Source organism: Nuphar pumila, chromosome 3, assembly GCF_984573655.1.
Source record: "Nuphar pumila chromosome 3, dmNupPumi1.hap1.1, whole genome shotgun sequence".
In the NCBI taxonomy this organism is placed as follows: domain Eukaryota; kingdom Viridiplantae; phylum Streptophyta; class Magnoliopsida; order Nymphaeales; family Nymphaeaceae; genus Nuphar; species Nuphar pumila.
This window is the reverse complement of record NC_143251.1, coordinates 123,330,866-123,354,250: the sequence shown is the minus strand read 5'-3', so window position 1 is coordinate 123,354,250 and position 23,385 is coordinate 123,330,866. Positions and strand designations below refer to the sequence as shown.

The window sequence follows — 23,385 nt, the reverse complement described above, 5'->3', positions numbered from 1 at the left end:
TTTGCATATTGAAGGCATGTTAATCAGTTTTGATGAGGATCATCGCGTATATGATGGAAGAACCTCTCTCTCTCTCTCTCTCTCTCTCTCTCTCTCTCTCTCTCTCTCTCTCTCTCTCTCTCTAGCCTGGCTCAGCTCGATACTCGGCACAAGCCAAGCCTGAACACTAGCGGTTCAGGCTAGGGCCGAGCTCGAGCCAAGCCTGTACAATTGTTTACTTGGTCGAGCCGAGCTTGAACATGCCAAGCTCGGCTCGTGTGCATCCATAGTTAGCTCCTCCAAATATTTGTCGATCCTAGGACCTTCAGACTTTACATCCTCAAAGGAATTTTTTAATGGGAATCTCAACCCTTCATCACACTCAACTACGGGACAGAAAAGCACTGAGATTCGGAAGCAAAACGAAAATAGGCTAAAGAAAAGAACAATAAACATCAGTTATCATGACATTGCAACTGTTCACCATCTCCAATCAACAGATCGGATATTTTGGCAACAAAAAATATGCTCAAGAATGGTTACAGCTTTGGCTGGATTGTGGAATGAAGATAACAATCTAAGGTTCTTTTCTTATCCCATAAGGCTATTGACAAATCATAAAAAAATGCTTCCACATTCTATGTCGTTAAACTATGACTTTGCTGAGTGCAGTCCCATACAAATTCCTAGAGAAATGGCTTCATTGAGCGATTGAATCTAAGGAAATTTTCTAAATTCTGCAGCTGACCACTCAGACCATGAAAAGGGTCAATGCATGTATTTAGGGAAACAGGCAAAAGACAATCAAGTTGAAATCTTGACAAAATGCTCTTACTGTCACTTCAAGAAATATAATAATAAAAGGAATCAGAAAGGGAGTTTCCATATAAGCTGGACTCCATGGCAAGTGGCAAAAATCAAGCTTATGATATAAGAGTGAGAAGGGAAACGTTATGTTTTCAAAGCCAACTCATACAACCAACAGAAAAAGATCAATTTTCCAGTCCGAGGATTACAAGAAAATGCATTCATATTAGACATAACCAGGGATCAACCATTGGCTCATTGGATCAATATTGAGAAAATAGAAATAGAGCGGTTTGAGGATGATGCAATTATTGAATTACCACAGATTCCCATCTAAGCATAGAGCCAAGATATGACCTTAACCCTTGGAACAATAATACCATGTATTTTCCACATTAGAACCACCATCGGTCATACCCATTTCCATTGATAAATACAAGAATCAATGACGGAAAGTTCAGGTGCAGATAGTCAACATGAATTAAGGGAAGGAATCTAGCCAACAATAACCTGTATATCCTTATACTAATAAATTTGGCAGCTCGACAAGCATTAGTCCGTGGGAACTTCACAGTCGTTACATCTTACTCGGGTTATTTTCTCTTAAGCCAAAAAAGAGGGGAAGTAGTTCATATTAGTGAATAGCCAATGGCAGGTACTTTTCATCTGTTCTTAGATCTAAGATGAGACAGATTAACAACCAGAGCAGGAGACCTCATCAGAGAAAGGGGAGGTAGACTAAATGCCCGTGATGTGACCTTAATCCATCATCTCAAAACCACTTTCTACTTTTTATGTTCTGGATATTATGCAAACACACAAATACCACTGATGCATGGCACAACTACCAAAACCCGGCTCTGTTGTCCATGACCATGTACCTGGGCAAACATATCTGCAATATTTGACCCCATTCTCAATTATGGGTTTTATAATAGCCTAAAACTCCACCTACAACAAACACACATACATATGCACACACGTGCATGCACACAGGCACACGCATGTGATATTACAGTGGTAATATTGCAATTAAAACATACCATACAAAATTGAAAATTGCATTTGTAATCTAAATATAACCAGCTATTTTTGGACTATCTTCTTCCTTTTCAAACCTTATGCTCTGCAAAGTATCATGTCATTTTCAAAATAAAGTGAGAATTTATTTTGTGTATAAGTACATGGATCATTCTTCCTCACAGACTTTGTATATTAATCAGCATTGCACATTTAAATTTCCAAAACAAGACTATTAAGAGAGATTAACAAAGGATAGATAAAAAGTCTTAAAAAGTTACAATGACTTGGAGAAACACCAAAAGCTTTGATTTTATTCTATCTTGAGGTCTAGAAAATCAAAATTTCCAATCTTTCTTATAATAAGAGCATTTCTCAGTGTCCATTCTATTGAAAGCTGCTATATTTGCTAAATGAAGCGAAATATAAATAAGAATTAATATGAAAAGCAATTTCATGCTAAGAGAAAATTTAATAAATAAAAATTACCTCAAATGCCTTTCTAAGGAGATTGTGAAGTTGACTTTCATACTTCTGCCGTGCTAATCCTGCACCAACAGCACTGGTGTTAAAAGCAGCCAGTGACTTCTTCACAGCATCTTCATGTGCTTCTCTTAGGAGAACCTGAAATGTGGATGCAAGTGAGAAACAACTGCTTAGCAAAATGTCTCTGCATCAAATCCATCAAATACCATGAATAAGTTACCTCATCTGGGGGCTTAGAACGATCAAAACTAGACATGTAAACCTCAGCAGCTAATTCGTATGCCCTTCTGCACTCTGCTTCTTCAACACTCTGAAAAAAACAAATTGAAGACAGAAATTGATAACAAAATATGCTGAAAGGTTAACCAACACCTAGGGTCATTTTCTGCATTTCTCTTTCATTAGTTCATAAACCAAGTTTCATGGGGTTTGCAATCTGTTGAAGAACCAACTCTAAAACTCAAATAGCACATCAATGTGGTAACGTGTTCAGGCATAATCATGTCTCTTGGATCTATGATTAGCATAGTGATAAATACATAAAAATCTTGACTACCAGTGGGTCCAATCCCAATGAACAAACATACCACACATACTATAGATAGAGTGTTTGTAAAACCCTAGCCAAGTAACATCAGAATATCTACTGCAACAGATAACTATAACTCAGAGCAAAATAAAACCAATTGACTTGACAGGCTCACCCTTTTCAGTTTTCATAGTTCTCATTATTAAACCGAAAGAGGGGGGAAATGTTGTGAATGAGGTCAAAAGTTTTACTCTCTAATGCTTTCTTTTGAAATTTGCAAGCATCAATAAGATGGGCACCTTTCACGTAACAGATGTACATGTAGGTTTACATGAATTATACAAACAATTCATGCTTTAGGAATGTGTCGAATATTGAGTTTAAGCTATGTCACAAAAAGACATACATGGGTATGAGATATGACAAAAACCTGCTTGGTACAACATGGGAGATGAAAACTTTTTGCGTAAATTGTTTATGTAGATAACATTGAGAGTACAGGAAATGATGGAAAAGGGATAGATGCTATGTCACATGGGTGCGGGTGCGGGTACGGGGGCAGGTACGGGTGCAGAGCAATTTCAAAAATTTTGGACACGGGGACACCGCTATATATATATATATAACAATAATAAGATCTAACCCAGATACCGTTTTGGATCCGGGTCGGGTCTGGATCTGGACCTGACCCGAGTCCAAATTAATTTTAATAAATGGACAAAAATAGACTCAATCAAAGTTGACCGAGTCCAAAATGTGGACGGACTCGGCCCCAGTGCGTTGACCGAGTCCGACACTTAGTTGACCGTGTCTGTCCCGTGTCCGAAGCCACACCCGTGTCGGGGCGTGTCAACGCGGGTGCGTCAACCTTTTAGCCGAGTCCGTGTAACTTAGGATAGATGTCTAGAAATTTGAAAACATATTAAGAAGAGCCTTTGATATTAAACATCTTGGGCACCTACATTACTTCTTAGGCATTGAAGTCTTAAGATCAAGCAAGGGTATCATTCCCTCTAAAGAAAATATACTCTTGATCTCTGGAAAGAGGTTGAAACGATTGGATACAAGAATGCAAACACTCCTATTGAAGTCAATTATAAGCTGGTCCAAAGCAAGGATGGAGAATTGGAAGATAATGAAAGGTATCAAAGATTGGTTGGAAAGCTTATATATCTCACCATCATCATACTAAATATAGCTGCGGGTGTACTAAGCAGATTTATACATTCTCCAACTCTAGCCCATATGAATGTTGTGAATTGAGTGTTGAGGTAATTGAAGCAAAGTCCTGGAAAGGGACTTTTATAAGCTAATATGGACATTTTAATATAAAATTAAAGGAAGATGCGGATTGGGCTGGAGCAATTGAAGATAGGAGGTCAACTTCAGGGTATTGTGCATCATAGTTGGCAAACCCAGCAAGTCAACTCGGGAAACGCACGAGTCAACCCAGATCGGGCCCCAACTGGGCCACTGATCCACATGCCTCTTATGTGATTTTGTATGCACCCTGTGGTTTTAATGTGTAATGCTCATAAAAGGATATTTTTATAAAGAATCGTATGTTTTTAAATCATAAATATTAACAATTATGTATAGTTGAGTATTTATATAGCTTGGTCATTGATGTCATGTGCTAAACTTAGTGATTATATAGTTTGGAGTTTGATTTTTGCCATATCTTAACACTAGAAAATGCATAGTCCTAACTCGTCCGAATTACCGAGTTGACCCACTAACTCGCGAGTCAAGGGTCGGGCGATCCAAATCCAAGTCACAAGTTTGCCAACTATGTTGTGCATTGATTGAAGGGAGCTTAGTGACATGGAAAAAAATTTGTGGTAGATAGATCTAGTGCGGAGGTAGAATATAAGTGGTTGAAGTCATTAGTCTCAAAACTAAAGTTCAAAGTCAAGATACCCACATCATTATTTTGTGACAATAAGGCAGCTATTCAAAATAGCTTCTGATCCAGTCCATCATGAAAGGACTAAACCTATGTCATATAGGTACGAGTGTGGATGCAACGATGCAGCACTTTAAAAAAACTTGGGTGCAGGGGTGCAGGATATATATATATATATATATAGAGAGAGAGAGAGAGAGAGAAAAAAAACAATCCGGTCCTAGATTTTCTCTTGGGTTGTGTTTGGCTTACCAGGTGGGAACCAGGGAGTGGGGAATTCTCGTTGAAAGAGTATTTCCTATGCTTAATATTGCACATTTGAACATTTTCTCACAGGATTGAACTGGCGTGCATTCGAGACGTGAGCAGGGGTGTGAATCCTTTTGAACAAGCTCTTACATGTTTGTGCTTTGAATCTAGCGAGGATCGGCAACTCCTTGGCTCCAAATACAGTCATGGAGTCATTGACATCCAACAGTTTTGAAACAACAAAGCATAGGGTTAGAAGTTAGAACCATTACATGGGAGAAAACTTTATATAAAGTTGTTGGTCTCTTCTGCCTCTTAGTTATGGTAGAATTTTGGCGATTGTCCAACTCCTCTCATTTACAGAGAAAATTGTGGCAAAAAGAAAAAGTGTCTTGAATCTTGTAACTTGTCTGGCAAATATCAAAATTTTTGTAAAGGAAAATGATGTAGCTGATTCTCATATATGTTTTAAAAATAAAACCTGGTGGATCCAGAAAACTGGTATTATAAAGGCCATTCTTCTCCCATTGCTTCCGCTGCTGCCTCTCGGTGAGCATAATACAGTTAACAATCCCCCGCCCCACCCCCACCCCCTTCTTAGTTCTTTTCTTTTTGGGTCTAAAATGGACTCGGTCAGAGTTGACTGAGTCCATTTTGGACAGATATGACCCTGGGTGCGGTTGACTGCACCAGGTGCTGCACCCGCATCGCATTGCACTGACGTGGGTGCGGCACCCTGTTGGACGAATCAGTGTGACATAGGGCTAAACATATAAATGAAATGAAATGGGGATCTTCGAAACACGAGCTTTGATTAACAAGAGCAAGTGTCAAGAATGACACTAAAGCATAACCCTTAAAAAGGGTATAACTGGAAACAAAATAAAAATAAAAATGTATTCTTTATTGATATGAAAAACCAATTGCTTAAGAAGCATTGAAGTAAAATACAAGAGGGGCTGCACCCCTTTATATACACAGCTGAAAGAGGACTCAATAGAGCTGTTGGGCACAGTCCAACAGCTCTATTTAGAGCTGTTGGAATGTGTCAGTCCAACAGCTCTATTAAGAGCTGTTGGAATGTGTCAGTCCAACAGCTCTATTGCTAGTCAAGTCTGGACAGGACTTGACTAGCAACAGTCATTCTAGTTCAAACTGAACTAGATGACATAAAGACAAAAAATAAAAATAAAGGAAAAAAAATACAGAAAAGAAAGAAATTAAAAATGTATTTATATATATATATATATAATAATATAATATTATTATATATACATATATGTACAGTTTTACATTTTAACACTCCCCCTCAAACTTACGGTACAATGAGCGAAAGTTTGTCTAAGAGAAAGTGAAATCGGGGAGCAGCGAGAGGCTTTGTAAAGAGGTCTGCTAACTGATATTCTGAAGTGACATATGGCAGATCAATTATCCCGTGTAGATATTCCTCTCTGACGTAGTGACAATCCATTTCGATGTGTTTGGTGCGTTCGTGGAATGTTCTGTTACTGGCAATGTAGATCGCACTTTTGTTGTCACAACACATTTGTGAAGCCTTTGTTGCTTCAACTCCCATGTCAGCAAGCAGTCGTCGGAGCCAAACTACTTCCATGGTCGTGGTTGCCATGGCTCTGTATTCAGCTTCGGTGGATGAGAGAGATACCTTCTGCTACTTTTTACACCTCCACGAGATTAATGATTCCCCTAAAAAGACACAAAAGCCAGTGGTTGAGTGTCTGTTATTGAGATCACCTCCCCAATCAGCATCAGTATATGCAATTAAATCAAGAGAAGAGGAGGAAGATAAGAAAAGTCCTCGTGAAAGAGAGGACTTGATGTATCTGATAATACGCATGACTGCTCCCATATGAACAGAAGTAGGAGCATGTTGAAATTGACTTGCTGTATGAACAGCATGTGCTATATATGGTCTGGTAATGGATAGATAGGAAAGTGCCCCGACAAGCTGTCTGTAAGGAGTAGGGTCTGCAAGAAGTTCTTCATCATCAATCTTCATTTTAACATTAACAACTTCTGGAGTGTCAACTTTCTTATCATCAGTAATACCAGACCTGAAAACAATATCAAAAGCAAATTTAGTCTGAGATAATAAATATCCTCTAGGAGAATAAGCAACTTCAATGCCTAAAAAATATCTCAACAAGCCCAAATCAGTCATTTCAAAATGAGATTTAAGAAGTGTTTTGATTGTTTCAACTCCATGTTTATCGCTTCCGGTGATGATCATATCATCCACATAGAGAAGAAGCACAATGATCCCTGCATCAGAATTCTTAATAAACAAAGCAGTGTCAGTTAAACAGAATTGAAAACCAATATCAATCATAACACGACTAAACCTATCATACCAAGCTTTTGGTGCTTGTTTAAGTCCATAAAGAGCTTTTTCTAAGCGAAGGACTTTACCCTTAGGAATACTTAGACCAGGAGGGGGTTCCATATATACTTCTTCAACTAGCTTTCCATTTAAAAAAGCATTTTTGACATCATTTGAAAAATAGACCATTTTTTGATAGAAGCTAAGGCAATTAAGGTTCAGACAGTAGTCATACGAGCCACCGGAGCAAAGGTTTCTTCATAATCAATCCCATATTCTTGGGCATAACCTTTGGCTACTAAACGGGCTTTATATCTTTCAAGAGTACCATCACTCTTGGTTTTAATTTTATAAACCCATCGACATCCTATAGTTTTCTTCCCTGGAGGAAGATCTTGAATATTCCATGTAGAAGCCTTTTCAAGTGCATCTAATTCAACTTTCATGGCTTCTATCCATTTGATATCATTTTTTGCTTGAAAATATGTGGATGGTTCTTCATATGAGTGAATTAATGCAATAACTGCCCTATATGTGGGTGAGAAAGACTCGTATGATACAAACTTTTCTGGAGGCCTCGAGATCCGGGATGATTGTCTAGTTGGAATGTTAGAATATTTCTCAAGTGCACATGGAGTATTAGACTCTTGTCGCCTGGAATATTGAATACTAGTATCTCTATGAACTTCTTCATTTTCAACATTAAGATCAATAATTCTTGGATCATCATCAAAGTTACAATCAAGGTCATATTCATCAGATGTTGATGTTAGATCTAGCAAAAAGGAGTACTCAGTGACGTCTTTTAATTTTCTAAAATCAAAGAAGCTCTCCTTTTCAAGAAAGGAAACATTTCTAGACACATATAGTTTATTATTTTTGAAGTCAAAACATCTATAACCTTTCTGGTTTTCAGCATATCCTAAAAAGGCACAGGGAATCGCACGAGGGGAAAGTTTATCATTTTTGTCAGTAAATATGAAACATTTGCACCCAAATATTCTTAATCTAGAGTAGTCTGGAGAAATGTTCATAAGTTTTTCAATGGGAGTGATATTTTGTAACGAAGAAGATGGCATCCTATTAATGAGATAGGTGGCAGTTAAGGCAGCTTCTGCCCAAAAGTCTTTAGGGACTTGATTTGCTATTAATAAAGTTCTAGTGGTTTCTATAATATGGCGATGTTTTCGTTCTGCCAGTCCATTTTGTTGAGGTGTATAAGGACAAGATCCTTGATGTGTGATGCCATGCAATTTAAGATAATTTTGAAAATCTGTGGATAAAAACTCTCCCCCTGAATCTGTGCGAAAAATAGTAATATCATTTTGAAATTTGTTTTTAACCATATTATGAAAAGTTTGAAAGTATGAAAATACTTCAGACTTATGTTTGAGAAAGTACATCCACGTATGTCGGGAGAAATCATCGACAAAAATAACATAGTAAACAAATCCTCCTTTAGAAATTACTGGTGCAGGACCCCAAACATCCGAGTGTATTAATTCAAGTGGTCTTGAAGAGAAAAAGGTTCTGTTCTGAAATGGTAATCTTTTCATTTTGCCGAGAATACAATCTTTACAATCAAATGATTCAGAGTTACAAAATTTCCCTAGATTTGGAAAATGTTGGATTTTGGCTATATGTGGGTGACCAAGTCTCTTATGCCACAGTTCCAACTCTATTTTTTGAATATTATAACAAAAAACTTTCTTCGGCATTTCCAAAAAATCCATGTAATAGAGTCCTCCTTCTCTATGGCCTTCCCCAATCAGCTTGCCTGACTGGCGATCCTGTACCCAACAACCATGAGAAGAAAAAGAAATATTACACCCATAATCAGAAATTTGAGATACAGATAAAATATTTAAATTTAATTTGGGAACATGTCTAATTTCTGGAATAAAAAATTTTTTTGTTTTATAAATTTTTTCAAAATTTCCTATTCCTTCTATTTCAAGAGAAGTCCCATCAGCAGTAAAGACCTTTGACACACTTGTTTTATTTTTAACACATTTGGATAGACTTTGATTATTTGGGGTCATATGAAAAGATGCACCAGAGTCAAGAAGCCAAGAAATTTTACCTAAATCAGAAAAAGATGAGGCTGTTGCACCGGTTGAAGCTTCAGATGAGGAAGAGGCACCTTTGATGAGAGGCTGAAGGATCTCCATTAGTTGGGCCAGGGAAACTGGTGCATCCTGATCTTTAGGCTCCGATCCAGCAATTGCAGCTTTTTTTTCTCTCAGCTCCTTAAGTTTGGGACATTGTGGCCTGTAGTGTCCCGGTTCATGACAGTGATGACAAATAACTTTCTTCTTATCATAGTCACCATTTTGTCGGTTAAAGTGAGGAGGCCTATATGATCGAACATGATTCCCTGGTCTAGACACGGCTAAAACGGAATCATCTTCAATTTTTAAAGAACCTTTCCGGAGACGATTTTCTTCCATTGTTAACTCTTCAATAGTTTCAACAATAGAAGGATCTTTTCCCCGGTGAAGTAGGGCCGATTTAGTGGTTTCAAATTCCGGCCTTAATCCAGTGATAAACTGGTAAAAATGTTCAACATCGAGTTGTTTCTGACGAAGCTCGATGTCTTCGGCACAATGTCACTTTGGTTCTAAAAGGGAAAGTTCTTCCCAAAGTTCGGACAACCCATTGTAATATTCACGAATAGTTTTGTCTCCTTGTGTCATCATTCGAACTTTTTCTTGGAGGTTGCACACGTGTGCAATATCTTTAAGGGAATACATATTCTTAAGGTATTCCCATGCCTTATCGGCATGATCAAATTTGGCAAGACTTGAGCATTTTTTAATGTCAACGCTATTGATAAGCCATGACATTATCTTCGCATGAGATATTCTCCATTCTTTCCATTTCTTCTCGTATGAGGCAATAGCCTTGATTTTCTCTTCTTCCGATAGAGGGACGTCTTTATCTCCCTCCTTTTTAGTAAGAGATAGCTTAGGTTCCGAATCGGAACCATCCACAATCCCCCATAAGCCTTTTCCCCATATATGGTGCTTCATGATTGAAGCCCATGTTACATAGTTCGTATCGCTTAGTTTCATAGGCATGATGGTGACTTTATCATTGTCATCCATCGATTACAAGGAGAGAAAGAATAGGGATAGAAGAGAAACAAGAAGGAAAATGAGAAAGAAAGAAAAAAAACAATACAACAAGATGTGAAATCTTCTCCAATGAAGTGATAAAACACTTCTCTTCAAGTGGCGAACACTTTTGCAAACGGGCACGGAAACCGAGGCAGCTTTTCCTCAAGATTTAGTACTTCTGCGGCTCTGATACCATGAAATGAAATGGGGATCTTCGAAACACGAGCTTTGATTAACAAGAGCAAGTGTCAAGAATGACACTAAAGCATAACCCTTAAAAAGGGTATAACTGGAAACAAAATAAAAATAAAAATGTATTCTTTATTGATATGAAAAACCAATTGCTTAAGAAGCATTGAAGTAAAATACAAGAGGGGCTGCACCCCTTTATATACACAGCTGAAAGAGGACTCAATAGAGCTGTTGGGCACAGTCCAACAGCTCTACTTAGAGCTGTTGGAATGTGTCAGTCCAACAGCTCTATTGCTAGTCAAGTCTGGACAGGACTTGACTAGCAACAGTCATTCTAGTTCAAACTGAACTAGATGACATAAAGACAAAAAATAAAAATAAAGGAAAAAAATACAGAAAAGAAAGAAATTAAAAATGTATTTATATATATATATATAATAATATAATATTATTATATATACATATATGTACAGTTTTACATTTTAACAATAAAGATGGACTGTCACTTCATTAGGGAGAAGATCAAGAATTGGCCAACATCCTTAATAAAGTTGTAAATAAAATGAGGCTCCCAGAAATTAGTGGTAAGTTGGGGATGTTAGATATTTTCTACCCAACTTGAGGGTGAGTGTTTGGGAATGATACAGTAATATGAGGGTATTTTTGGTATTAGTATAGTCTTATAACTTAAGAGTCGTATATACTTTATTGTAAGGGTATTTATGCCCTCGTCCATATTTTTCTGAAATGTATATATGTTAAAGAATGAAATGAAAAGTAACTTTTTGCTGCCCTTATCTCTCTCTATCGGTACCTCTCTCACTCTCATCTCTTCAGTTCTCCTATCTCTCTCATTCACTTTCCAAACTGCTTCTTCTCTCTCACTTGATACTTTAAATGCAGATCATATCACCGTGGTCACATGAAGAACATTACCTTCCCCAGGCGGGCTGGATCCTTTACTTAGCCTGTGAAGGCAAGCTTCCACCATTGGATAGGCTACAAACTCTGGGCATTTTGTTAGCCAATCATTGTCACTTGTGCCAGAAACATGCTGAAACATACCAACACCTCTTCCTCTCCGTCATTGTATTGTGGCGACATATCAGCTCTAGATTTGGTCAAAAGAGGTTGCCTTTTCAATCCATTAAAAATGCACTTGTACCATGGGTCAACCCCATATCTAGATGGCCTTGGTTAAGACAGTGCCTTGAACAAGCCTGTCATATCATAATATGAAAGATTTGGGCGTTCACTCAATCATGTATCCATGACGATGCTACTATCGCTACAACCTGAGCTAAGCATGAAGTATGGACAATAGTTACCGGAAGAATCTTGCTACATGGGGAAGCTCACTTCGAAAGTGGGAAACTCTTTGCTTCCCCGAAAGGAGGGAAAGCTTTGGGAAACCTGCTTCCGAAACATGGGAAACTTGATTCTCAATAGTGGGAAGCTTGCTTCCTTTTTGTTTCTCAAATCGATTCCCTTTTATTTCCTTTATGTTTCCCTCTCACTTGTCATTTCTCACTCGCTTCCCCCTCACTTTTAATTTTTTATAACAAATTTGTGTGTTGGTTTTATATCGTTTTATATTTGTATTCACATCATTTCTTAATTGCTTATGCTTGTGCCTTATATTGCTTTCTTTGTGTTTCTTTTTCATCTTTCATGCACTTGTATGATCACTTCATAACTGTATCTTGCTTCCCGCTTCATACCATTTTTTAACACTCGCTTCCCTGCTTCCACTTCACACATCGCTTCTTGTATCCATTTTGTTTCCTCGTAACCATGGTATGGACAGCTTACAGTGAATTTCTTGAAGCTACAATTGGAACAATACACACTCCTTGGTTAGCAATTGGATCAAATATGCAATAGATCTTGGGACTTGCACGGAAATTAGAATGGACATTGCATGTGGTATTCAGATACTCTCATGTACTTATAACAATTCTAAAATGGTATATACCATTCGAACCACTCCCATGGTGTATCCTTTTGTTGGTGCTCTTCAAACCTCTTCTCAAGTTCTATTTCTGGAGACCAGCTTCATGGAGAATCTCCTCTCTTGTTTGCAGCATCTAAGTGGTGTCTTTTGTATCTCCGCTAACAATGGCAGGTGGATCTTATTGAGCTGTACCACCACCTAAGTGCTACCTCATGGTATATTCAAGACTAGACAGCCATCTCCTGTCATTTATTTAATTCTTGAACACTTGAGCAGGTCTCTTGTGATGGTGATAATGTTGAGTGGCTAAATACCCCACCTGAGTGTATCACTCCTGTTAATTGCATGTAATGTCTTCTTTGTTTAAATAAGGAGGAGCCTCAATTACCCAGCTTCTTCATCAGAAAAAAAAAATCTTTTCTCGCCAAAAAAAAACATTTGAAAAAGCATGACCTACTTTTTGTCTGCATCCGCATCCATCTTACATAGTTAACCTGGGCAGAGCCCTACAATCCTTTACATATAAAACATTTTTTAACTCAGACAGTGTTTGTACGACTTTAGTGTTTTGAGTTGAAATTGACAAAGGGACTGAATTTCTTCATAACAACCAAGAAAAGAATGCATCACTTGGAAAATCACAGTTCTTCCAAGGGAAAAGTGAATGTGGTAACACGATAGAGACCCATAAACATTAACTTTCCATACATGTGGCTGTGTGGCAAAAAATCACAAAAAAAAGTAGAAAAAAGTGAAAAGCATGTGTATAATTGCATTTCTTTCTTCTCAAAAGAACACCATGAAGCCTAACAGCTCAAAATGTGTAGTAAGTGCTCACCTGCCACGAAGAAGCTATGGTTGGAACTGCACCATTGTTTATTGCATCAAGAAATGATTGTGTGATGCCAACAAATATAGGTCCTGACATAACTGTGGACCCTACTTGCTTTGGTCTGGTTCTCTCAAACACAAACTTTGTCAAGGCATCTAAGCCAGATCTAAATTCTGGCCGTAGCTTGTCTAACTGCAAATGAATTATTGTTTAAAATAAGAAATCCACTTTTCCGCACCATGTGATAACAAAAAGAAACATGTAGTCAACCAATGCACTAAAAATCCCAAGGAATAACAAATCTCACCGGTATTTGATCCAGCCTCTGAAGAGCATTTTCATCAGTTAATGGCCGTACAAGTGCAAAGCATTCACGATCAGGGAAGAGTGCACGAATTGACTCCCGAATCTGCAAAGTACCGTTAATTATAATGATGAAGACTCTGCTAAACAGCATATAATTGCTGAAAGATAGAAAGATATGCAGTCAAAACATTTCAAAACAATGGTATCATGTAGCACAATAGGACTGCAATTAGCTGTCCTAAAAAAATTAGCAACTTCAAATGTCATTGGTAGAAAAAATGATCTGCACCATTGCTAAGCTATCGTCCGCAACAAGCCCAAATAAAATAAACCATGATATTAACATGCTGAGAAAGAATATTGGCATTTTATCAATTTTTTTTATATGCAAGAAACTGAAATAAGGACCACAGAGGCAAATAAAATTCTGCAAGTTATAGCCAACAGCCAACTTTTGTAACTGCAGCAAGATAATATCTTCCACACCAGCTATTTTGAATCATTAAAGCATTACCTCATTTTTAGCTATCACCTCTCTTCCTCCTTGCATTGGCCTCAAGGCTAATTCCAGATAGTCACGAGGAGTTATTCTTCTACCATCCTCCACTAAATCCAAATAGAAATCCTAGAAGAGAACAAAAAAAAAATGACAGCATAATCATTACACTGCAGCAATCTTATAGAATAAAATTTGCTCAAAACTATTTTCATAGCAACAGAATCACTTTCTTTGTCTTGACATTCATACAGCATTAGTAGCCAAGAACTTCAATATCTAGAAAGACTAAAATTATTTCAAAAAAGAGAGAGATTAATTACCCTCAAAAGCCAAACGAAAATAGGAGAGAACTGCCCCAGCTCTGTAACAGAAGCCCTTCCTCCTGAGGCTCTAACACGAATATGTTTAGTCATTTCAGTGACAAGAGATAAACGATCAAGAGCAGCTTCATCTATACCACCCATCTGAAGAAGCAATAACAAGAAAAAAATAAGCTAACTATATTAGCAAAGAGAAGAAAATCACTAAAATGATTCAGTTTCAAATGAGAATTGGAAAAAGGCACAAAAAAGGAGCATGCAATGCAAGATCTTATGAAAATGCATGTGCCTAAGCCACATTGGGCTTCATCTTATGGACAATGAAAAAGAACTTCCAGAAGCAACTAACCTGGTTATAGATAAACATGCTAGATAACAAAAGCGCCAAGGAGAATATCTGTGTGCTGTATGTTCCCTAACAGAGTACCACAACAGGAAATGGGTGAAATAATTATTATTTCTCTGACAATAAGTTATTTAAAATTTTCAAAAAGAAAAGCTTACATACAAATGTAGGACCAACAATAGTAATCTACAAATTTGTACTTCAAATCAAAATAAAAAACTGATAACATACAAAATAAATGATAATTAGAACCAATATTTAACATGTTTGATAGCACATAGCTGACGAAAATGTTCTACAACCCATCTCTTAGTAACACGCCAATGATTAATGATCAACAGTTCCCTCTACATTAATGCTAGAGTTCAAACATCAAAACAAAACTTTCAAGCAACAGTCAAATTGTTCCTAAACATTGTCCATGTAAGGCTTCTTCTTGTATAGATCTTTAGGGATTTCATAAGACTAATTCAGTTTTTACTCTAGTCCCGAATTTTCATGAGATTACCAACATCTATCTTGAGGTAACTTGTGAACACATGGAAACAGTTAGTTCATAAGCATCAAATTATGTGGTTATATTAATTTTCTTGTGGCTTATCAGCATATATAATTGATTCACATGCATGCCATAATGAATGGTCACATGGAAATTGATAGAATTCTTTATGAATTTATTTACATTATCAAACAGATTCCAGCAAAGACAACTTAAGATCACATACTAGCACATGAGATGCCTATGAGCAAGCAGTCCAAATGGGAAAATGATATAAAGTTACTGCCCCTCAAAAGATTGACAAGAAAAAAGGCATATCTTAACAAAGAAGACAAGCCCAAGAATGTTTTTTATGCATAATGAAATGGAGAGATTTCAAATAAATGATAATCTAAGCATATTAACCGAGTTTTCTCACCTTTAATGATGAGAGATGATCAATCACAAAATTACACCTTTGTACAGAACAAATCAGTCAGTGTTAGATCTCTTTTAAATTATGGAATGACAATTGATTCATTTTCTTTTGTGCAGCAGTAGAGTTGGCATGATACAAAAGATTACAGAATGTCATTGATCAAATCTCTCACAATGGCAGCAATATAACAGCGCATATGATCACGCCAAAAGGCAAGTAGAAGCAACTAAATATCAGCGGATTGGGATTATATATACCAAAGCCACACAAAGATAATCTATAAGATGCAGAAACCTAAAGGGTTAATAGAAAAGATCATAGATACCGTTTGATCATAAGCATCAATTCCTTCACTGTCAAGAAGCACAAGGTTGTACTCGGTGCCGTCAATCGCAGTCCGCTTTAAAGGTGCGCTCCACATCCAAAGTCCTTTAGTGCATGGCTTGTGAGTGGAAGCAACTTGGAAGCCATTACTCCTCCCTAGCAACTAGCAATCATTCAAACAGATAGTTTGAGTACGGTTATTCAAAAACATCAATTACACTCGACACAATCATTCTAAACTATTCATCCACATAATCATCTTAACTCTTAAAAAACTAATCACATACGCAATTGCCAAATACAAAACAGTTATCCACAAATTCCCCAATTAGACGGATTCCGAGTAATCATTCGAGGGAAAACAGAAGAAAATGCAAGAAACCTTTCACAATCTGGAAAGAAATTAGGTTTATTCACAAGAACTAGCGCAAACAGAAAAAGGAAGCGTTCAGTACCGACGATTCGGGGAGAAGCGCAAGCCTAAGCAAGGGAATACCTGATTGAGTATGAAGCTCTTGCCCTGGCGAGCGCGGCCGCAGACGGAGACGACGCCGACGGGTCCCTTGACGAGCTGGAGAGCGGCGACGGCCTCCTGGTCCATCACGAACTTGCCCTTGGCGTCGCAGTAGACGAGGCGAAGGGGCCTAGCGGGGCCGACGGCCATGCTTGTGGGCATGAAGGAAGGAGAAGGATTTTGGGTCTGCGGCGACGGCGATGGCGAAGGGGAACTGTTCTCTCTGGAGGAAATCGACCTGAACATCTGCAACATCTTGACCCCCCCCCAACTCCCTCCCCTGTCTCCCTTCACAACCAGAGAGAGAGAGAGGCACTAGAAGGCTGCCCGAAGACCGAAGGGAAGGGGAGGAGGTTGGGGAGGGAAAGAGAGGAGAGGAAAAGGGTGTGGGCGGTTTGAAAAGCCAAGAGAGAAAGCCACAGCCCTCTCACTCTCACGCGAGCGCCTTCTCTTTCCAAACAAAAAGAAAAGGAAAAAGAGTAATTTACTAAAAGCGGACTAAATTATCGGTTATTTTATTTAAATTATTATCTTTTTTAATTTACTATATTCAATCGAATATATATATATATATATATGAAAAACTGGTATATGTTTACCAACGAAATATGTTTGCTCGTATGAATCAGATTTTCATAGGTTTTTTTGGAAGTCGAAATGGTCCATCAAAAAATGCTTAAATATTTATGAAAATTTTAAGTCATTGACTTTCAACCCTTAAAAGATCTTATTATACATGGTAATTAGATGATCCAAGAGTTTGTTTTTTATAAAACCAAATGTTTAGTTGTACAATGAAATTTTTGAAAAAAAAAAAAAGTAAAAAAACCTATGAAAATCTTGATTCATAACAGTAAACATATTCGGTTGATAAACATATTTCAGTTTTCAGTTACCCATATATATATATATATATATAGAGAGAGAGAGAGAGAGAAGTGAACATATTAAGCCTACTTTTCTAGTTCTGCACCACATAATTTGAAGTGTTTTATGATAGATAGATGTGTTTAGTATGCTTGTTTTAGTGGGAATCGACTCTTGAAAATATTTTTTGACAAAAAATATTTTTTATGAGCTAAAAAAAAATTGATGCCATCATGGCTATTGATTTTGGATCAATTAAAAAAACCTGTGTATACAGGTCAGATTCTGGTGATCCAAAAGTTGGTTTTCGCAATATTTTTTTCTTTCAGCAGACTTATCTTTTTTGTGTGAGCTGGTTCAGCCTATCTTACTTACGCTGTAATACCTGCAGATTTGTTATGATTATTAAATCAAATAAAATAAAATTATGTCATAATTATGGTCTGAATTCTTATTAGTAATTGAGTTTTTATATTAAAATTGGATTTGGATCCCGAATAGATCTGAAATCCACTTGAAAATTGGATATGGATATATGTCTGATTCAGATAGAATTGGATCCAAATAAGATCCAGGATCAAACACAAAACCTAGATTAGGGATTTAAAAAAAACAAAAAATAAATAAAAATCTTTTATTTTTGGCAGGTAGGATCCGGGTTGGATGTTGGGGCGTTACATACAGTCTCTGCCCATGTCAGCATAAAACTATGAGGGCTTATTCCTCGAACTCAGTAAAATGAATCTAGACTTGCCCGTCAAACAGTCTAGGCCCCATCCCCACTACGCCAAAGCCCTTGGGTCTTAAAGCAAGCCAACGTATCGCATTTTACGTTTTTTGTTAAATGAGTCATCGATGAGGGAATTTTAGTAAACTTTTGTTTTACTAAACAATGAATGATATTCAGGAGAAAACATTTTCTATGCTCGTGATTTCAATTTCCAAACCTTTGGTTGAAACTCTTAGGAGCAAGTCATATTGGCCAAATTTAACTTTATGTTTTTTATCGTCATCATATGCAAAAACGTTGATTTTCTGATGGGTGAAATTTTATTTTGTTGTTAATAGTTGATTTTTCAAACGTTAAAAAGACTTATGGAGTGCATGCTGAAAAACCCATAATCCAAGAGTCAGTTCCTACTCAACCAAGCATGCAGACTACACGTGGAAGAGGTCCTCGTTTAAAAAAATGAAAACATTTAAAAAAAAACTGTAATGTTTTTCACTCGTGCGTTTGAAATCTACGAGTGTAAATTTTTGAAAATTTACCTAAATGCAACAATTAAAATTTTAAGTGTTTTTATGAATAATGAACAAATTATGTTTTCTTAAATAAATTATTGAAAGAAAAGATGGAAGGTGATTAGAAGGACGTTCTAGGGATGGCAGTAGACTTGGGGGAAACGGCCCCGCCCCACCTCGCCCCATCCGTGATTCCCGTTAAAGAAACTATTATTATACCTTTATTCATATTATAAAATCCTATATATATATATATATATTCTTAACCCTAACATAAAACCTTTTCTCGAATATTTCCTCTCTCCTTCCTCTAACGAGCTGCACAAACTCATATTTTTCTCCTCTCCTTCCTCAAACAGTTGAGGGTGGAGGTCCAAAATCCCCCCACCATGGGGATGGAGGTGAGGATTAGGGATGGTAGTGGACCATGGGGAAATGGGGTCCCACCCCGCCCCGCCTTGCCCCGTTTGGACCGGGGATAGAGGACATGAAACAGGGATGGATGTTAAAATCAAAACCCGTGCAGGGATGGAGTGCAAAATTTTGAGACAGGACAAGGGTGGAGACCTTGTCCCCTGCACCCGTCCCCGTCCACTGCTATCCCTAGGAGACTCCAACAAGTTTGCCAGCACCATAGACTTTTTCTAGAAATAATTTACAGTTAGGGCATTTGAAAGCAAGATAAATTCTCCTAAAAAAAAGTTTTACCTATGAAAAGTTTTGATATGATAATTTTTTTAATTGAAATTTGTTCGTGTACATGAAAAAAATAAAATAAAAATATTAGAAAATGAGAGAGAAACCAAATTCTTATAAGCTTTAGATGAAGAACCAGTGACGAGGAGGATGCGGGTCTTGTCGAGGTGATAAAATTGGAGAAATGCGGGTGGTGGGCAATCCAGTTCGACCTCTGCAAGTCCCATCGAAGATCTTGGGGCCGAGGGAGTGGGGCTTGTTGAGATCTGGTGGCAGGTTGTCTTCCTCCTCGGTAATGGCATTGGGCTTGGGCTTCTTCTCGGAGACCTCAACAAGGATGCAGTTCAACTCTGACTGCTTGTGGAAGGCGAGGTGTTGCTAGATCTCGTTGAAGTCTTGTTCTGACATGTTGAACTTGTTGATGATGATGGTGTTGTGGAGGACTATCACTATCATGAAGGGGTAGAGGACAGACACCTTCCCAATTTTGAAGGCCCTTTGCATCTGCCTCACCCTTAGCATGTCTAGACAGAGGCCCAACACCATCACTTTTATTGTGGTTCACCCCTTCCAATCCAAAGCTCACTACAAAAAAGCATGTCATTGTTGACCAAAAAAATAGTGACGATAAATTATCTTCCTCACTAATAATTTAATCCCGCTGACATATAATGTCATAGTAAAAACATCTTTTGCCGACGATATTTTGTCGTCGCTCTTATCTCGTCGATTGTATGAATAGGAAGACGTGGAAGACGACTGGAAATAGATATTGGCGACGCTATTATCATCGATTTTGAAATTATGATGATAATTAATCATCGCTAAAAAACATTTATAATTATGATGCTAATTAATTGTCACCAATTACAAGATGGTGATAATTATCATTGATTTTAAACTAACATAAATGATGATACTTGATCGTCGATATTAGCAATATAGTTGATGATTTTTGTCATCGACTATGTTCATTTTTTTAAAATTTGTAACTAACATAATAGACGATAAATTATCGTCACTATAAGACACATAGCCGCTGATTTTTGTCATCGGTTATATCTCTTTTTTTATTTTAAAACTAACATAGCCAATGATAATTATCATCGATATAAGAAAAATCACTGACGTTTTTTATCATCAACTATGTTAGTTTCAAATTAATAAAAATACAAAAATTGGATATTGCCAATGATAAAAATTGTCGGCTATATTGCTTATGCCAACGACAATTAATCGTCAGCTATGTTAGTTTCAAAATAAAAAAAGTGCATATAACCGATGATAAAAATCGTCGGCTATATTCCTTATATCGACCATAAATTATCGTCGACTTAAAATAATATAGTTGATGATATTTATCGTAGGTTTTAAACTAGCATAGTCATTCATAGATTACAAATAATCAGCGTATTGATAATGATAATTATCGTCATCAATAGATTACAAATAACGAGGATAATTTATTTCATTGAGCAACTAAGAGTGGTTTTAAACATAAAATAATTGTATTGTACAACAAATATCACTAAAAATGAAATGTGCACAATGTTTATGCTAAAATCACTAATTTTACACAATATCTTATGTGAAACTCTCGACAATCCTTACAAAACTCCATCATGATTTTCGCATATATAGTACTAAAATCTCAACAATCCTTGCGAAAATCCCTTACTAAAATGGAATTATGCACGCAATAATAGAATTGTGCATCGCTATAAGTCAACACCATGCAAAAATGAATTTCACGGAAAATATTTTAAGAATTGTGCAAGCTATAACGAAATTGTGCAAGCTATAACGAAATTGTGCACGCTATAACAAAATTGTGCATGCTATAACAAAATTGCCCACGCAATAACGAAATTCTCACAAAGAAAATGAATTTCACATCAACTCATGCGATATTTAGAGATTTTTGCAAACATTCATCGTTAATAAGCTAATTAATTGTAATATATTGATGACAATGACTATCATCGTCAATATGTTGATTATCTGTAATATATTAATGACGATAATTATCATCGTCAATATGTTGATTATTTCTAAGCCATCGATTTTCAAGCCTTGAAAGATCTTTCTTATATATCATAATCAGATGATAAAAAAGTTTGTTTTTATAAAACCATGCATCTAGATCACACCTGTATGATGAAATTTAAATAAATAAATAAATATGAAAATATCGGTGCATGCCAGTTTACATATCCTAGTTACCCTAGATCAAAGGAAATTGAAATATGTAAACTGGTATGAACCAAGATTTTCATAGCTTTTTTTTGCAAATTTAACCATGCAAATGCATTCTGCGTGGTCCATTTTCTTGGAAACGAATATTGGATCATCATAATCGGATCAAGAAATGTGATTTTATGCTTACATATTTATAAAATCCTGAGCCATTGATTTTCAAGCCTTAAAAGATCCGTATTATACATCATAATCAAATGATCCAAGAGTCTGTTTTTATAAAAACATGCATCCATATGGTGAAATTTTCAAAAAAAAAAAAAAACTATAAAAATCTTGGTGCATGACAGTTTACATATTTTAGTTACACTGGATCAAGAAAATCTGAAATATGTAAATTAAAAAAATATGTAAACTAGTATGAATCAAGATTTTCATAGTTTTTTTTGCAAATCTAGCCTTGCAGATGCATTCGGTGTGGTCCACTTGCTTAGAATTGACTATTAGATCACCGTAATCGGATCAAGAAATGTGATTATTTATGCTTGCAGATTTACATAAATTTTGAGCCATTGATTTTCAAGCCTTAAAAGATCCTTCTTATACATCATAATCGGGTGATCCAAGACTCCGTTTATATAAAACCATGCATCTAGATTGCATCCATATGGTGAAATTTTAGAAAAAAAATATTAAAAAAACTTGTAAAAATCTCGATGCATGTCGATTTACATATTTCAGTTACCCTGGACCAAGGGAAACTTAAATATATACACTAACAAAATATGTAAACTAGTATGAATTGAGATTTTCATAGTTTTTTTTGCAAATCTAATCTTGCAGATGCATTTGGCATGGTTCACTTACTTGGAATCAACTATTGGAACATTATAATGGTTCAAGAAATGTGATTATTTATGCTTGCATATTTACAAAAATTTTGAGTTATTGATTTTCAAGCCTTAAAAAATTCTTCTTATACATCATAATCGATTGATCCAAGAGTCTATTTCTATAAAACCATGCATCTAGATCGCATCTGTATGGTAAAAATTTAGAAAAAAAAACCTATAAAAGCATTGATGCATGCCAATTTACATATTTTAGTTACCTTGGGTCGAGGGAAACTAGAATATGTAAGCTAACAAAGTACGTAAGCTGGTATGAACCAAGATTTTCATGGGTTGTTTTGCAAATCTAACCTTGCATATGCATTTGGTGTGGTCCACTTGCTTGGAATCGACTATTAGATGACCGTAATTTGATAAAAAATGTATTTTTTTATGCTTGCATATTTATCAAAAATCCAAGTCATCGATTTACAAGTCTTAAAAGACCCTTCTTATACATCGTAATCAGATGATCCAAGAATCTATTTCTATAAACCATGCATCTAGATCGCAACCGCACAGTGAAAAATTAATAAAAAATAAAAAATATGAAAATGCATGATAATTATAAATCTAAAATCAATGATAATTATCGCTGTTAATATAAATCTAAAAATGACGATAATTATCGTCACTCTTAATAAACAACCGACGATAAATATCATCGTTGATGTTAAAATTTTAGATTTTCATGCGCGGGAAGCCTTCCTCATATTTTATTTTGGTTCCCTCCAGAAAACCTCGCATCCCTCTTCTCTTCGCCCTCTCTCTTTTAAGCTCCCCCCGTCTACCACCATCGTTGGCGCAAACAACCTATCTCCACCCATGACCAATCTCTCTCTCAGCCCCAACCATCT

At 36.5% G+C, this 23,385-nt stretch overlaps 1 protein-coding gene across 1 annotated transcript in view; it reads right to left on the bottom strand.

Moving 5' to 3' along the window:
* Nucleotides 1-17,086, bottom strand: part of LOC149843589 (uncharacterized) — a 39,087-nt gene extending 22,001 nt beyond the window's left edge. The window contains exons 1-9 of the mRNA XM_089999938.1: nt 16,620-17,086; nt 16,125-16,286; nt 14,886-14,951; nt 14,537-14,680; nt 14,232-14,342; nt 13,719-13,820; nt 13,418-13,603; nt 2,513-2,602; nt 2,296-2,430 (exon numbers count right to left, since the gene is read on the bottom strand). Of these exons, the coding sequence (XP_089856064.1) occupies nt 2,296-2,430; nt 2,513-2,602; nt 13,418-13,603; nt 13,719-13,820; nt 14,232-14,342; nt 14,537-14,680; nt 14,886-14,951; nt 16,125-16,286; nt 16,620-16,892 (1,269 nt within the window). The 5' untranslated portion in view covers nt 16,893-17,086. The remainder of the gene's footprint in view (nt 1-2,295; nt 2,431-2,512; nt 2,603-13,417; nt 13,604-13,718; nt 13,821-14,231; nt 14,343-14,536; nt 14,681-14,885; nt 14,952-16,124; nt 16,287-16,619) is intronic.
* Between the last annotated feature and the right edge of the window lie 6,299 nt (nt 17,087-23,385).